Here is an 18316-nt window from a genome sequence, read left to right as displayed (position 1 = left end):
GCTGCAAAACAAATCTACCTAAGGGTACAAATAAAGTGACCTGACCTGCTAAACTCTATTATGAATCTGTGTATGTGATTCTCTTGACAAGCAAAAGTGAATTAATTTAAAAACAAACGCACTATTTTGTGCAACATCCCATACAAGTACGTATTCTTACACACGCTGTTCTTTACTGATATAGTCAAAAATAAATTGAGTCATACATTTCCACATCTCCAGAAGTACAATTAAAACTCCTCAAGGCTTCTACTGCTTTTATCTTCTTTGTTTTTATCTATCCAATATCAATCTGGCCCCAGGCAACCACCTTTTTTTCTCAATTATCTTTATTAATTTGTTTTTATGTGTATTTCTTCATGTGTAGTGACCAACACATTTGAATAAACAGCTAAAAACCCCTAATGAAAGGGAGTATCATGGTTTGGGCTGTTTTGCTACTTTAGGGCTTAAATTCAAGATTCAGTTAGTAATATTTCACAGGAGAATATCGGGGGAATGATTAATTTCATGACACTTGAGAGTTTGGATGATGCAATAAGATGCTGACAAAGCACACACTTGCTGTAAATCAGCAACGGTACAATTGACTTTAAAAAAAAAAAGTCCATGTTTAAGAAAGTCAAAGTATTTTCAAAGGTCCCCTGAGAGTCTGCTGTGTCATCGTTAAGTCTCATACATAACAGCCCTTTAACTTCTGCAGGAACACCAAAAACAAAGAGCCACAGGTGTGTAGAAAACAGGCACCACCCTCCACCTGTCTCCATCTTACTCTGTCTCTTGCACAAAACAAAGCAGTGAAATGAGTACTCATGCGATAACGGGCTTTATTGAGCAGTCCTGCAGGTTCACAGAAGAATTACACGCCCCTCAAATGGGGCCAAACCTATAATCAATGTACATCCTGAAAATCGAGTGGTCTCAACTCAGGGACAAAAACATCAATTGTTTCCTAACACGATAACCATAAACAACCTGCTTCATGTCCTTTGGTCCGTTTCAAACACTTGTGTTAATCTACTAAATCAAACTTTCCAAAATCCGTGTCGATTAACCCCTTTGGCAGAGTAAAATATCAAAGATCAGTCTCAGTGGAAGGTACCAGAAGGCCGCTGGTGATCTCCTGAGGTGAAAAAGGCGAGCAGTCAGTTCATCATTTGGCTTGTTCTGATTAAAGCTGGAGTGTCAGGTTAGCTTTAAACTCCGTCTTTCTTTCACTGTATCCTCAAAAACTTCATGATCAATTTGATCATGCAGAAAGAGAAAGATTTATTGCTGAATGAAAAGCTTAAAAAAGTATCAAAAGCACCTCGGAGCCACAGCGTCCAGCTCTCTCAGAATCAAAGGCTCTAATGAGGCGTACATGACAACAACAAGGCTCAAAAAGACCTGCACAAAATGTTTTCAGAAACAGTGTTTTCTCCTCGGTGATGAAGAACCGCTTGACCCTGTCGGACGTTGCGGCCGCAGATCTACACAGTAGGCTGCAGCAGCTCCTGTAGATGACACAAGGTGTCCTTCAGAGTGCGAGCTAACGTCTCGGCATCCGTCTCATCGCAGCAGTTGAAGGCGCTAACGGAAAAGTGGACGTGGTCTGCCTGAGGGTTGTAACACACGGCGTAACCGTCGGGCACGAGCGGCCCGAAACACATCACGCTGTCTGTGTTCGCAGGCACCTGAAGGGACCAAAGAGGACAATATGAATGAATCAAAAAGGAATAAAGATACAAGACTTCAACAGAAGTTATCAATTCACATCTTAGTCTTCATCCTGGAAACAAAAACTCATTTGTAGATCCGTTCGGCAGCTGCTGCCCAAATATTTTGATGTCTAATCATTGTGAACAAAGTGTAATATATCTGATGGTTTCTGCCAAACTGCTGCCTCTAATTTAGTGTTTGAGGAAATCCAAGTTGAACCCCTGATAACAACTTCTGAAAATAGAGCCACGACTTTCCTCAGATTTCCCTCTTCAGTCTGACATCACATGACTGTCTTTAGAGAAGGTTTCATTCTTTTAAATTCTCTATTTAGCTGACAACTTGTCCTATTTCATCTATTACAACAACACGCCTCCCATAAAGTGATCTCACTATGACGACGTTTAAAGTTAGATTTCATAAAACAAGGAAATAAAAGTGCCTCACCACACTTTAGTATAGTGTTCAACTATACTGTAGAAGTGTTTTGATACAAAATGTGACTTATAAACGGGGAGATTACAGCAGGCCATAAAAAAAAAAAATAAATCACATGCAGTCACGAACATTGTAAAATCAGGTGAAAAATAAACCTCTGATCACTGGAACGAACAGCTGGAACTTCCCCAAATGAACGGGCTGGCAGTAAATGCGACACATTAACAGAATATCACTTGACAAAGAAAACAGGAAACACCTGATAGAGAGTTCCCATTCTTGTGTTCGCTTTTTCATAACATAACTACAAATTTCCCACTTTCTGGTGAGCCCCAGCGGAAATGCCTTCTGTATGAAAACTGTTCAACCGGCACACAAACACACCTGTCCTGTCCGCAGCTTCCAGTGCGTTGCCAGACCGAACGCTGTGTCCATGAAGATTTTGGGAATGCTCAGTCCCTCCTCGATGGCCTGCAGCTTGAGCCCCAGTAGATGGCGATCAATACCGTGTCCTTTAAGTGCCTGAGCAGTCGCAGGAACAGGGATTGTTTATCACATAAAAACAGCTGACAGAAGCAGTTTTTTTTATAGTTAATTTGTTGTTTACCTGTACAGTCAGAGCTGAATAGGCATCCACAGCCTCTCTGAGCAGTTCCAGTTTTGCTTCCCGCTGAAAAAAACATTTCAGTCATTTCGAGATAGAAATCATCTAACACCAGAAAGACGAGAACGAGCCAAAACAACGTGTTTGCCGATGGCATAAGTTTGAGCTTCTCACCGACACAGATGGACGATCGAAAGCCAGAATGAATTTAAGTGCCTGATTTGTGGGCGAGCGGATGTACTCCGTCCTTCCTCCACGGAACATCCTCTGAGAGGCGATATCACAGGAAGGACAGACCTCATTGTGGACTCTGTAGGAAAAATCAAAAGGCTCAAAAGAGACCTAAACACACCAGAATGTTTGTGCAGGATTGGTGCAAAGTTGTTCTTTAATGATTATAAGCTTTGGGTAATCACAGAGATAATACGCTACAGGGAGTCGGGGTTAATATCAGAGGAGCTCAGATACTTGGTGGGAATTTTGGTAAAAGTTTTCTTCAAAGGAGCCGAATTCCACTGGATGTTTTCTGGGCGTGTCTGGTCATTTGGACCTCTGGTTTGGAGACAGAGCATCCAAACGAGATTATATAACTCGCCTGGAGGAGTTGGAACACATTACTGGGGAGGCCCTGGACTATTTCACAGTTACATGCTGCCATTCCGACATACCGACATTGACGTTCAATTGTCGGAATGGTGACATTTTTTTTAGAAATTAAACGTCCCGTCATTCCGAATTTCATTTTTTCTTTTGTCGGAATGGCGGTATGATTTTTTATTTTCAACATACCACCATTCCGACACGCGATTTCAGCACCACACGCGTGGACAGCTCGCCATGCAATAATAGGACTGCACATGCCCGAGAGAGAGACATTCCAACACGCAAGTCAAGCAAGACTGATCGCACCCACTCAGAAATTTACTGATGATGAGGGCTGACGAGGGGCTCGTTGTGTAGCCAATATTTCATTTGGCAGTGTAAAACGGATGCTATTTGTTTTTGTGACAATTGCCTCAATTTATTTTACCTTAAACCACTGAGAATGCTGTCAAAGTGAAGCGGAGATGCGCATAGCAAAGACAGCACAGCACCAGAAAACCAGCAAATGCAATGTTTAGCCTATGTTACCGTGGTAGTTAAGATGCAAAAAAAGATCAAATCTTGTGCAAGTTTTTCGATATTAGGCCTATACAAATCAAATGTAATTCAACGAAAAGCTTCATGACGTATTTCAGTCATTAACAAGATCGCGGCCCACACAGAATCGGAGATGACTTCAATTAATTCATGCATGCCTTGTGCTTGTGGAGGGGACAGCAGGTTAGATAAATGCACGTGGCTGCAAAAGGAATACCAAATTTAAATGTTGGTTTCAGTTTTCGCGATTTTTTTCCCCAGTCCGACCCTGACAGCTCCCAACAAGTGTCGGAATGGCGGTATCAAAGTGTCGGAATGGCGGGATGTCGCAGTGGCGTCATGTCTGAGTGACGGGATGTCGGAATGCCGGTTGCATACCCTATTTCACGTGTCTGATTGCTATTACAACCTCCCAATGAATAAGCAACTTAATCTCATAACAATGCTATGAAACAATGCAGTGGCAGAAGGCATTTTTAAATGCCATAATTTAGTAGAAGTACAAGTAAAGTTATATGAAAATACTTCATTATAATTAAAAGTTCAGTATGAAGAAATTCTACTCAAGTAAATGTAAAAAAATAGTAACAACTGTTGTATGTATATCAGTGCCACTTCAGTGCCTCTGAACCTGTTATCATTATACATTTGAGATCTTAATATGTCAAAACATCAGTGTGTACACAGTATGTTTGTTGTTGAAATACTTCACAGTTTTAAATACAGGGTCACCAGATAAATCCAAGGAGTCCCGAGATGATTGAAGAGAGAATAATTTTCCTCTAATCTTTGACTAATAGTTATTTATATATTTTGAACACTTATTGAAATAGAAAAATGTGAGACAGGAGAGCTGAGATTTTCTTCTGATATGTATTGAAGTGGAAGTATAAAGCAGCTAAAAATGGAAACATTTCAGTACAAGTCGCTCAAAACTCTACCTAACCACAGTACATTTACATAGGCTATTTTCTACTTTAAAATATTTTAATTTGCTAGTCAAAATATGTTGCTACTCTCTTATTTTGTATTAGTTATAGCAGTACTCTTGGCTAAAACTACCCTGTATGCTAGCTGATTTGAAGGTTAACCACTGACGCCAATATCATTCTAAAATCCATAAATTCTATTAAAATATATTAGCACAGTTACATTTGGATTAAATTAGCTGAATCTGATTATTTACACATCACACTGCGCTTTACACCACAATTGTACAATGGTTTTATCACCGCTGTTAGCGGCTCTGTTAGCTGAGCTGTTAGCACACAGACAGCGTTACACTTGGACGGAACCAACTACCCCAAACAGACGAGGGGAGTACGTGATGAGTAGGGGTCACACAAAGTTACAAATATTACATAAACGTTCTTCAGTCTCCGTGTTTTATCATTACTGTCTACTAAATAATTGAACTGAAACAAAATGTCTCAAAACAACAAGGTAAAAATCAAATATTGGGTAGAACTCCCCCCCACCAAATGTTGAATGGAACTTGTTATAACTCCTATAATGAGCAGTGCTGGCTTTTTTCATTTTTCTGAGACAATCCTTAAAAATGACACTTGTTTGTAGGGATGTTCTGACCTGTAGTAGGCGAGCTGTAGGGCGACCTGGATGAAGGAGTTGGGACTCATGCTGTGCTGCTTGGGAAGTTCTTTGCCAAACCTCTTAAAGTTGAACACGTTGACGTCGAGGTCATTGATCAGTCTGCAAGAAATATGAAACAGGAATTTGCATTTATGACTAGATCATTCTAAAGTCAAGGTTAACTAACAAGCTTTCAGATGGATCCTGTGGCCTGCAGAGGAAACAGAGGAGATACCTGATCAAGTCTCAAATCAAGTGGTCATAGATGAGGAAGGATCATGTCTTTTGTATCACCAGAGTAGGATAATAGGATGATTTTAAGTTAGCAAGTACGTGGTCATTTTTTGATTAAAAACTGTTAGATCTTATATTAATAACAAGAAAGTTGAGCTACTGAGTGATACTTCAAAGCTGATAGGACAAAGGACAAAAAAAACACTTTTTAGCGCCGTTTATATCAGGCCAAACAAAGGCTGGCGGGTGCACGCCAGGGCAAATAGCCTCAATATTGTGACTTACAGGGTTTTTGGCCCTGAAACAACCCTTGGGCCAGACAAGGGCTACTGTGGTATGAGGCAATGTCAAAGAGATGGGGTGGGTGTCTTGTACTTAAGAACAAGGACGTTCACCAGCTCGCTATTTCTTTCCACTGCAAACATACTGTATTGTACACCATAATGGAAACCACTGGAAACCTCCAGTTTATGGCTACGATGCTCTGATGAGTGCAGATTTGTCTGAATAGCTTTTCACTCCTGACAGCAGAGTGACAGCTACAGTTTCAGACAGTAAACAAAGATTTCATGAGTCTGGAGTCTTCATCCAGTATTTATCGTCGCTGGAATTTTACACGTGAACTTGTGTGTTGTGCACGGCTGTGACGGGTCACTACAAACACACACATCTGAGCATCCTCCTGTGCTCATCTATCGCTGCTGTGCACTGTGCAAAAAATGTGCACGGTTTCCTCCCCTGGGACCGTTCCATCACCAGGGTGGGTAACATTCACAATGGTGCAGAGTATTGTTGGGTGGTTTTAGGGCAATTCACCGGCACCACTTGACCCACATTTGAATGTAAAGAGGTTTTCTGACTCAGAGCTTTAAGCTCTGGGCAACTAGCGCATGCTAGCATAAAGAGACCTCTTATTTGCAGTGGTCTGATAGTATAAATGTGGCTTTTGAGGCCCAATCATAGATTATATTTCTCATATTTTTGTTCGGAATAGCTACAAGGACACCAATGACAAGTATACATCATTTTGTAAAGACATCTAATTTGTAGCTTTTGGCAACACTTGTAACTTCTATGATGAACAACTACTTCACTAACAACTAATTCACATCAGTGAATACTTAGGCCTGCTAAAAACAACATTGCTGCATTCAAATAATATTTACACACTGTTCATAAAAGCCTTAATGTGGGCAAAACTTCTGGTAACGATGTAAAATAAATCAACACAGTCTTATTCTGGTAACAGAATCAACATCGGTCCTCAGTGCATGAAAGAAATAGCTTTAACCCTCACTTAAACGTGGGCAGCCGAGTGATTTACGAGCCCTCTGAAATCATACAGCACCGTATTAAGACTTTGTGTGTTTAGGTTGTGGTCATGAAAGCACTGACAGAATAGAAATCTCTGCGCATATTATGTTTTTTTTTTTTTTTCCCAAGGCTACATAAACACAGGGAATGATTGATGCGTTTACAGTCCTGTGGTTTTACCTCAGAGCGACTTCTCTCCAGTTTTGTTCAAATTCAAAGCAAACATCCAGCTGAAGCTGTGCAGCGAGGTCAGAGGTAAACGCTCCGCCCTCGTCATGACAATACATGCACCGAGTGAGTAAACTGAAAAGCTCACATGTCGAGGTTCTGCTTGGCATGTTCTATGTCCCGCTTGATCTCTCTGTCGATGTGAAAGTAGAGCTTCTTGGGCATCGGCAGAGGGATCAGTGGTGCTCTTTTCGGGTCTGGTTTTTCACTACGGACCAAAACAAACAAAATATGTATGAGTGCAAATGCAAAGTAGAAATTCAGGTCCACCTGATTACTATCATCTGTTATCATAACAATCAATTTCTTTGATCCTTTTTTATTACCAAGGTGAAACAGCAATTCGATTCTCCCATATGTCCCAAACATGTAGTGAATTGACAACAAATATCTTTGAATCTTGATTCTTTAAAACTCGCTGTGTGATCTGGCTCTATGCATTTACAATCATTCCTCAATGAGATATTTAGGCGCAGTTTCTAACAGGATATAACAAAAGCTGACAGGTAAACATTAGTAGAGTCTAAATAGAACATCTGCTAAACAAAAAACATGTATTCTTACTAGTAAAAAATAAGTGATATTAAGCGAGACCGCTCATCTACAGACAGTGATGCTACACTGTGAGTCTTAAATGATACAGTTAGAAAAGGAAAGCTTTAAATGTCTCTGCACTGCTGTGATTTAATAAACTGAGTGACACAGCATATGAAGTAAGAAAATGACTGACTAAGAGTATTTAGTTTATTCTGCAAAATCACGACTATTCAACCTGCATATAATACTGCTGATTATAAATTCTAAATGACCCAAAATTGGGTTAAAACATAATCGTAGCATTAACAAGCCAATAATGACCATATATTTGTTTATATAAACACCATCAAGGGATGATTTTCAAAGGTTTCACCGTTGATTAAACTGAAATGAATTCAATCTAAATATTTAATTATTAAATCTTTGATTGAAGCTGCTTTTTTGGACAGCTTGATGAACCCAAAAAACGAAACCTGCTAAGATTGGTGCTTGTTGAACATAGAATCAGCCCATCAGCGAGCCTTCATCTCACCAGTACTCCAGGATGTGATGCAGCAGGTTGGCGATGGGCGGACCCTCAGCCGTGGCCTGCTCATAGAGGAGACCCCATGAGCCGTCCTCGCCCACCACAAACTGTTCAAACACAGACAGGAGTCAGCCCACCGTGAACGCTGCATCCGCTTGTCTATTCTAACTTTTTCAGCTGTGACCATTCCTACCTGCAGCGTTTTGTCAAACCAGCGGTTTCCGCTGTTGGAGAAGGTCCCGCCCCCGTGCAGCACCTGAGCCGCTTTGCGGCTGGCGTACCTGTCAATCAAATTCGTAACAATCAACAAACATCAAGCTAAAAAGGAAAGACGCATACCAGGTGGTTCAGAACATGACTATTCAAAGTCTCACACATGAGAATTTAAGTGTTTCACAATCTGTAGACACAGCAGCAACAGCTGAAACACAGGAAGTGACAAATGCTGCCAAACGTCAACACGCGGCACAATGATATCTGCAGAGAGGATTACTTAACAAGTTCAGCAAACACAGAGGCACCCAAGTATGTGTGTGTGCGTGTGCACATACCTTTCATCTGATATCCTCATGACGGGAGAATCCAAACACAAGGAGAAAAGTCCTGTTTCTATCATCCTCACCGATTCCTGGTTCAGTTTGTCTAACAGGTAGAGACATAAACAGAGTAAAAACAGAGCGGTAACCTGGACACGGCATTGCTCTTAAATAATTTGATTTATGAAAAAAGAAAACAACCCAATGTTTATATAATGTCTTTTCTTAAGCCAGTTTTTCCTTATAAACTATGCAGTGAAAAGGAGCCCATTTACACCCTGGACAATCATCTGTAGCTGCTCGCTTGGATTCAATGGCTTAAAACATGTAAATATACCAATATTCTACTGAACTATAAGAGTGTGGTATTAAATATAACTCGGTTGAGATTGACCTCTTAACAGGCGGTTGTAGGCTTCGCCCCAGGTGTGGCGGTGCTCGCTGGTCAGGATGCCCATCGGCTCCTTGTCGGTCTTCCAGGACTGAGACCTGATCCTCAGCAGCTGCGCGTGGATTTGACTCTCCGTCATCCGCGAGCCATCGCTGTTGTAAACCTCCAGCTGGAAGAACTAGAAGCAGGGGAAAAAAATCATTTGAGGATAAGATATCAGAGAAGCAGGTGAGGGGAGAGATGCTGAAAAGATACCTTTTTAACACCTTTACACAAGAAAAGAACCGCCAAACATGCCAGTATCCCAAGATAAAGATGTGCTCATGTCAAACATTTACACCGAAACAAACTGAATGACAAAGCTTTTAAATGCATTATGGTAGTAAATATTAAACAATCCTTCAGTTCAACTTCAACTGGCTGAAACGCTGGGTTTGAAGAAGAAATGGTGCAGAAGTTAATGTAAAGAACATCTATTCAGCTGTTAAGCACAGATCTGGATTAAATTCAACAAAACCCAAAGTAAGAAATAAGACCTAAAAACAGCCTTCATGTAGATCTGAGAGCATGGATGAAACAGGGCGGTATGTGATGCTCTTAGCACTTGTTTTCATTGTTTTTACATTAGTTTAGTTTGGCATGAAATGGGCTAAATATGCAAAACCTGCTCGGGCTCGATCGTGTTTTGATTGCTCGAGTTGCAGCCAGTGGAACAGGAAAACTTTTACAGTTTGAGGGATGAACGGATTCAACTAAAAAGCAGCAAACAACCTTCATGGGAAATTTGTTTAATTCAGCCATCTTCCCCTGAATTCCCTGGAACAAGAGATTCTGTATCCAAATGGGACCTTCTGGGCTAAATAAGAGGAAATGAATATATTCAAATGCAGATCTTTGCTCAAATCTCAAACAACAGCTAAGGATGAATGGCTTGAGAAATGTGTAAACATCTTGCATGGGTTTTGCACATACCCCTGACCCTCTTTTTTTAAAAGCATGTTTTTCTCAGGAGAAATTAGGAGCTTTGAATAAAACACATTTAGATAAGATTAGATTATCATGTCAACTATGCCCTTAAAGTCAATTCAGAACATAAAGTACCTATATCCGTGAAGTCATTAGCAACATCAACACACACACAAGAAATACAAGTCGTCTGACCTTGGGCTAGTTTTGACAGATGACCAATAGGACTTGGTACAGACTCATTTAGATCCTCTAAATGTGGCTTAACATGGCTGACACTGGAGCACACTTAACTAAAGCCAGATTGGCAAAGATTTATCCGAACGCTGAGCGGCTGGCAATGCACTCCATGCAGAGGACAGCCAAGAGCATTAACATCCTAGAAGCCCATGTGTCTCTCTCAACTATCTGGAGAATAATTTTTAAAGCTTTCAGTGACTTGTTAGGAATCCAGTTTGACACTGGACTGGGTTGCGACCTCTCTCTTTTAACATCAAAGGAATCCTGTGCCCTCTTTGGCAAATAAAACCTGCATGGTCAGAGTTCATTACACTCTAGGTACGACATTTCATCCTGAAATAGAAGCAACATGCGGCCCCATCCTTTGCCCGCAAGGTCATGGATGTTCCTTATGTCCCATAGCAAATATTTACAGAAAATATAACTAAAATATAACTATGGTATTGCAGCAGGAAGCATCCCTCCTTTATATGACGTCTTCAACCTGTAATCCTTTTGGCGCAAATGTATCTGTACAAATCAGCAAAACTGAAGAAAAACAACATAAAAGGGATACAATGAATGATAGTGGATCAAAGAAACAAAGTGTCCCCGGCTGCCGATTGTCAGCACAACCCACCTGGTAGTTCCTGACTACTGTGATGTGCGTTGGCGAGCGTCGGGAGTTGCCATAGTGGGCGACATAGTCGTGTTTGGGCCCAGGGATCCTGCAGGAGGAGAAAAGGAGCGGGTAGAGCTCCATACATAGCGGCTTCCCTCGCATGTTCTCGACCGGCAGCTGCCCGCTGATAGAGATGCAGAGAGCCAAGTGTCATGTTAATATTCACATGGTCAACCTCCAAAGCAGAATAGAAAAGGACGGAGGCGTCAAACTCACCACATGTTCACATTACTCCCAGTGATAATGTAAGCATCCAAATTTGATTTAATGTCAAACACATCATTAACCTCTCTGAAGCTTTTTCAAATCACCAAATAACTGCTCCCACTATCAATGCCTGAAATTCTCCACAATGAGGATTATTTAGAGGCAAGGAAGGTATCCTGTCTGGCCAAAATCCTTAAAATAGCCAATTAACTCACAAGTATTGACAGAAGGTAACATCATTCTGCTGCAGGAATCCTGCTTAGGCTTTATAGTACGTGTACTGTGGTATATGACTAACAGACTAATCTAAGATTTCTGACACTGTTTACTACAAATTCTGGCTAAATAACCTGAGTAATGTGGGCTGAGTTTGGTAAAGGTGTTCCTCAGGGATGAATATCAGGCCCACTGCTATTTACTCAGCAGTGTAAAGCTGAGCATGTCTTATTCCGATAATACTAAACCAGATTTTGTTTTGTGCAGTTTTATGCAGAAAAGCAAATTCCAGGATTTGCATGTAACATCTTGACTGAGAAATACGTTTTACTGAATTGTGGAGCTAGACTATTAAACAGATTTTCATCAGTTTTCTGTTATGCGTTTTCAGGGCTGGTCTGAAATCGGGGCTCGATGATGCAGCAAAATAGGTATTCAAAGCAAAGTAATAAGCCGACTCAACCCCGATCCTGTAATCTTAGAAACAGTCGTACTACGATGCATTAGCCTCGGACGAGCCAACCATACGATGCTGCTGTGTATCTGCAAGCAAGCGAGCTAGCAGTTCCGTGCTCTTCATAGAAATGCAGCTCGACTAAATGCCAAAATTTTGAAAAGAGAACTGGATTCATTTTGTGAAGTTGAAAAGCAGCACTACAGATGCTGAAGGCTTAAACCAGTTCAGAAAATCAGATTTATGGTCGGTGGACTAACGATCTCAGACTGCAGTAACTGGTCTTAACAGAGGTTGATTCCATTTTGTGAGGAGCCAACACTGCTCGGTGGATGTCCGAGTGCTGTGCACCTACTCTGAGAACAGGAGTAACTACGGTGAGCGGACGCCTCGTGGATGAATTTTGTGCAGAGCCACAGTAACAGAGAGTTGATCTGCACAATTTCTAACCTGGTGGTTTTTACAAATTCTTAGCAGAGACAGCTGGGATTAACAGATAAGAGTTTCTCACTCTGCTACTGGAGTGCTCATATTGAGCTGATAACTCAGGACATAACCTCCACAGAGAATGTTAGCTGCACATTTTAACAATGTTGGTGCCATAGTTCACAGCTGGAAGATGATCAAATGATTTAACATCTGCCATGTGTGTTTTGATCTAACAACCAAGATTGGTTTAGTTCAAATGAGCTGCGTTTTGAGCTTATCTGATATCTATAAATCAGAGCATTCAGTGGACACGACCCCCTTAAAAATTTATAATTGGCTGAATGGTTGATGACACATTTTTCCACGATGTGACAAACTCCAGAAGCAGTTTGAGGTCCAGAAGTTAGCTTTGCTCTGAAACAGTATGTGTGTCATTAAAAATAATCCGTACAACACGTTTTAAGATCAATTCTGGCCTTAAAGTATCAGGTGAAGCATGCTGTTAAGTAACTAACTAACTTGATGTTTTGTTCTAATCTGATATTATTTCTTAGCCTGGGTGCCAGCCGAACTTAGCCCCGCCCATAAAAGTTTTGGTCGGGAAGTTCGGTCTGGCTCTGTTCAGTTGGGAAATCATTATGCCCGACCAAGAATCGGTCGACCCAATCAGATTGCCAGGGCGGGCTTTATACGATGATGGACAGATGATCAACAGGGACATTATCAACTACGTCACTAAAGAGCTGAATATGGCTGCCGCTGGAGAGCTAGGGTGTGTAGATTCTGCCATCGAGTCTGTTCTACATGATCTCCACATTGCATTCATTTTGAAAGACGAACAGAGGAACGCGATAAAGGCTTTTATCGATAGAAAAGATGTTTTTGCCGTCCTTCCTACAACAAGTGTGTGTTGCTTACTCTACGTCACATTCTACGTTGCTCTGATTGGTTGTAGGTCTATCCAATTGAGCGAAGAGGCATTTTTTCTCCTGGTTCGGTTGAAACACGCCCCATACTCAAATCTCTATCGAGCGATATCAGACTCACATTCTGACTAGAATCGTGAGTATGACGTAGTCAGGCTAATTACTTCCATCATAAATCTTACAACTAATTAGTTACAATGTTTATTACATGCGTTTGATATAACTGTAAAACTTCTCCGGCCATCGGCACGCAGTGGAAACAAAGCCACAAAATATAGGTAGAAAATTTTCAATTAAACGTGCACGCTGCGCATTTATAACCTTATTTTTACAGAAAACAAGAAAAACATCAGATCCAGTGGAGCGAGTAAATAAGGAAAGGCAACAGGAAGTGGAGAAAAATATAGAAGGTGTTTCAGGAAAAAGGCAAATTCAGCCTGAAATCCTTCAAATGTGACCAGAGGTTTGGATTCACACCAACAGTTAACAAAAATAATTATAAACCAATCTGCTACTTAGACTAAAACCCTCCGTTTACAACCGATATTCCACCAACATTCCTCATCAGGTCCTCGTAAAGAGCTGCAGATACTGTTACAGTCTGTGCAAATAAGTTCAGGCACAGATTAACTTAATACAGCCGCCAGCTGGGTGAAGTGTGAGGGCACAAAAATAGAAGCGAGTGAAGGAGGATCACTGAACAAATGGGACTGACCGCCATGCTCGTGTGTGAGAAAACACTAATATAAAGCTTATTAGCAAATTAAGGCACACGTTTAATACCACAGCCCCAAGACGCCAACTCAGCATACTTGTAATATATTCGAAGAATCTCATACCAACACAGTAACGGACCAAGCTTTTAGACTTTAGACTTTTCCAGGCCAGAGCAACTGTCGCATTTTGTTTGAAGAGAACAGAGCCTCCGTCAATAAAAATATGGACAAAAAAAAAAAACTGCTGGAATGTGTTGATCTGGAGAGACTGGCTTACATTTCTAAGGGCAGGAGGAGGGACTTCGAACAGGTATATGCTTAAGATAACGAAAATGGGAAAAAAAGGTGTTTTTTGAATGAATGATGAAGGAGAAAAGCTTCTCATATTATATATTATTTAATATGGATGCAGGTGTGAGTCGTGTTCGAGCGTCTTTACTGTTCATTTGTTTATCGTTTCTAATAACAAAAAAAAGAAAAGAAAAGGCAAATGAACATGATAAAAATAAATCCATTTAAAGACTCACGTGTGCATTTTGGCCTTGAAGTCCAGAACTGCTGCTATCAGTTTGGATGCAAACCTGGGAGGGAACAAACTCGTTGTTATTATGCGACAGAATGACATTGCATACTGAGAGCACAGCTAAATCATGTGTATTATGCTTAAATAAATGATATAGCATACACTGAAGCCTAAAACAGAGACTTCTAAAATGCCACTGACCCAGTTTAATCTGAAAACTCAGGCATTGGCTTTCTTTTAGTCTTTTGGGGTGTTAAGCGAGGAATAACTGCCTTTTAATTACAGATACGCATGTGTTTATCATGGCAGCCTTGGGTATCCTGTTTGTTTGGAGCGTCATTTCGTCAATTAGCACTACGCGTTTGAAAAATGCAACATGTAGGCGACACGTAGGTGCAGAGTAGGGTTAAAATTGAGCAAATGTAGGGTTAAAGGGTTGGCAGCGGTAAAAAAAATAAAAATAAAAAAATAAATTAAAAAAATGGACAGAAAGTTTCGAAGAAAAGCTTGTAGAGGAGTCCAAAATGACCAGTATCTCTACACAGCATCTTCACCCCTGCACGAGATCTGTACCACTTAGGAAACGTCCGTGAACAGAAGAAAAATCTTGGAGAAACAGAGTAGATGGACATGTTTGTTTTATCTGGTGTGGATGATCCGTTGGAAAATCATCCGGTAACAGGCTTGGTACACTGCCAAGTATGTGAGCAATTACAACAGAGCAAGTTGCTCAAAGGTGGGGTATGAGATCTTGGAAAAACGGTTCCTGCAAGCTATATTTTTGAAAATACACAACCTTGCCTCTCCCTTCAGCCCATCCCTTGAAACCACGTCTTAAAAACACATGAACGAGTCACGAGTCTGTGAACACGCAGGGGGGAGGGGTGAGGGGGGCTGACGGTTGATTGGCGTGTCAGAATCCAATAGAAGTAACTCTCATCATTACTTCTATTGGTCAGACATTTCCTCTTGCTACACCCTCTACAATGGACTAAAATATATTTTTTTTCCCCAAACATTCTATTTTACTGGGTGCAATGGGGTCGTGAGGAGGTTTTCAGACAATATGATAAAAAATGCTCCAGAAAACATCTCATCCTCCACCTTTAAGTGAATGTGTGATTAAAAAGGAAGTAAATTCCTGGCCTTCGGCATCACTGATGAGTCATGTCCTCATTGTCTGTCCTTGTTGTTTTTGAGGAAAACAAAGTAACACACACTGACTAGCAGTGGTTTATCAAACATAGATAATGACATTATGGGATTATCAGTGAAGGGTCAAGTTACCCAAGTTTTCAGATCTACAGTTGTAATCTGGATGGAGAAAGTCAGAAAAGGTCAAAAAGTTGCACGTAGTAATGAATATCTTATCTTTTTTAACCAACACAAATAAAATCACCAATTATCTGAAGGCCTTTATCATTAAAAGGGGAGTCTGAGAGGTTATACGTGCGTTTACACCTCGACACAATCACTTCCACAACATTAAACAAGCCATGAAACTCCCGTTTCTGCATCAGCACGTGTGGACTCACACCAGCTGGCTCCTCCAGTCGTTATAATCTCTCCTGGGCAGAGAGATGGCCGGATTCGAGTGGACGGGGAGAGGCTGTCTGCTCGACAGGTACGCCCACTGCACCCACCAGTCTGAAATCTGTAGGCAGGAAGCACAAAGACGCACAAATCAGCTCAGAGCGTCCCAATATCTACAAAGTTTCAGAGATTTACTCGAGAAGATTAATGTGTTCTCTGTCTTTTTTTTGTTTGCTTGACGCTTGCTGTTCTCTACCGCCGTGAGGACGTTTTTTGGGTGATTTATTGCTATGAATAAAACTGACTTGAACAGAAATAGACACTTTCTTTAATCATCACATTTTTTCCCAAACCAACGCATTACTGTCATAAAAAGTTGAGTGGTACACATTTCCAGTGCTTATATGTGCATTTTAAATCAAAGTGCAGAGTATTATTAAAAGTATTATCATCTACAACTAGAACCATGAATATGTCATGTTCTTTAAAATTCTACAAAAAAATGAAGCATTGTTATTCTAAAAATCACATTTTTCATATAATTTAGTTACAATAAATGACTACATAGTATTTATTTAATAAATAAGAGTTTAATATGTTTTGTGCCTGTCCACACTCCATGTTTGTTGGCCATATAAATAAATGTGGGACAAATTTATGTCATAAAAGCCAAAAGAAACCACTACTGCTATAGAGGTGGACCACCTCTAACATCTGTCCCTTTCACACACTGACAACAGACACACACCCAGTTCCTGGAGATTCTGGTTCTGGTTTCCAGCCCTTCCTGCAGATGATGCCCGAGACCGCCCGGCCTGCCGAACTCCTGCACTATCCTCTGGGTGTGGTTGAGCTCCTCCGGGGGCAGCAGGGGCTCCAGAGACCGCAGATAGACCTGTAGGGTCTGGGTCAGAGGGGGCACCGGCTGCGGGGGCACGGAGGAATAAAAACATGTCTCCTGCCGCGAGGAAACCTACAAAAAGATGGGGAAATATGTTCTGTGTGTTCTGCAGACATACTGAAATCAAACTGACCAAATACCAATAAAAAAAAGAGGAAAAAAAACAGGGCGTGATCACAGAGCGTATCAGAACAGGAAGTGTAATAACTATGATAGCAGAAATAAATACTGTTACTTCATATTCAGTAAACAGCCCTGTTGCGGTCAGAAAAACGCCATCTGTGTGCGAGCACAGAGGCCAAAAGGTCGACAACAGCACAGCTCTGCAGCGTGTCAAAAGCTCTCCAAACAAAAGGAGACTCACCCTGGACAACCATGCTCTGCACGTAGTCGAGTGAATACTCCTGAAAATCATGTTTCCTCAAATCAGAAATCTGCTCAGGTGTCGCATGTGACACAAGAAAGCAGCTTCGCCTTTATGTCCAGAGAAGTTTCGCTCAGTCTGCACACCGTCAGATTGCCAAACCGAAGCTCAGACCTCCTCCTACTTCTCCATGATGGACGCGCACCGCGGTCCTCATCGGTCGACAAACAAAAGTTTGAAATAATAAGTGCTTCGGGGCGGACAGCAGAGAAACACCACGTTGCCCTCCTCCTTGGTCTGTTCCTTCGAGCACCGAGCATGCAAAGACTCACGTACTGGACAGAAGCTTGAAGACTGCTGCACACGTGCTGACGTAGGTTTCCGTAAACAGCTACGTGACGGAGCGTTGCATTCAGGGTGCAGTACCTAATCCACCCACTGGGATTCGCTGTTTCATCCCACGGGTGCACACGGAACAAAGATAAAATATAGCAAAATTATCTTCTATGACACTTTACCGAGTTTCAAACGGCATTCATAATTATATGTACGTATACGTCTCATTTTACTATATAAAATCAGATAATAATAATATAATTTTGCAATATCTGCAGCCACTTTAAATCTTTAACTCTATTCTTACCTCCTTTTTCTCTATTTGATCTTTTTTATAGTTTTAATCCAAATGTTTTTATGTTTATAATATCCTTTTTGTTGTTTTTTGCTTTGTTTTTAATCTTTGTGGTGCAGGATGGCTCTGCGGGAGCACCTTCCATTTCGTTGTACCTCCACATTGCAATGACAATAAAGGTTCATAAGACAAAAATATATAAAATACTTAATTTTCTTTAAAAAAAAAAGTCAGATGCTCAATAATAGCCAAAATGTTTTTCTTGTTCAAAATACCATAGTTTCTTTGATGGATTAAAATGTTCTTAGAA

General features: G+C 40.9%; 1 protein-coding gene across 1 annotated transcript; it reads right to left on the bottom strand.

Moving 5' to 3' along the window:
* Window positions 1-810: 810 nt before the first annotated feature.
* On the bottom strand, window positions 811-17744 carry cratb (carnitine O-acetyltransferase b). The gene is made up of 15 exons (XM_075449435.1): window positions 17376-17744; window positions 16859-17083; window positions 16113-16231; window positions 14582-14635; window positions 11065-11230; window positions 9243-9417; window positions 8864-8954; window positions 8506-8593; window positions 8319-8419; window positions 7338-7457; window positions 5471-5593; window positions 2918-3053; window positions 2747-2809; window positions 2524-2661; window positions 811-1676 (listed from the first exon to the last, which is right to left on the bottom strand). The coding sequence occupies exons 1-15, from the start codon at window positions 17424-17426 to the stop codon at window positions 1473-1475; spliced, it is 1854 nt and encodes a 617-aa protein (XP_075305550.1). The 5' UTR covers window positions 17427-17744; the 3' UTR covers window positions 811-1472.
* Window positions 17745-18316: the final 572 nt, after the last annotated feature.

The sequence above is a fragment of the Odontesthes bonariensis genome, chromosome 18 (assembly GCF_027942865.1).
Source record: "Odontesthes bonariensis isolate fOdoBon6 chromosome 18, fOdoBon6.hap1, whole genome shotgun sequence".
In the NCBI taxonomy this organism is placed as follows: Eukaryota; Metazoa; Chordata; class Actinopteri; order Atheriniformes; family Atherinopsidae; genus Odontesthes; species Odontesthes bonariensis.
Note: the sequence above shows the minus strand (reverse complement) of the source record. Positions and strands in the feature narration are given on the sequence as shown.

Excerpts from the sequence above, each read along its gene's own strand:
- cratb (XM_075449435.1), bottom strand. The coding sequence starts at position 17,426 with ATGATTTTCAGGAGTATTCACTCGACTACGTGCAGAGCATGGTTGTCC. Across the intron at positions 2,662-2,746 it reads ATTCAGCTCTGACTGTACAG|GCACTTAAAGGACACGGTAT; the intron begins GTAAACAACAAA and ends GCGACTGCTCAG. Across the intron at positions 1,677-2,523 it reads GGAAGCTGCGGACAGGACAG|GTGCCTGCGAACACAGACAG; the intron begins GTGTGTTTGTGT and ends TGGTCCCTTCAG.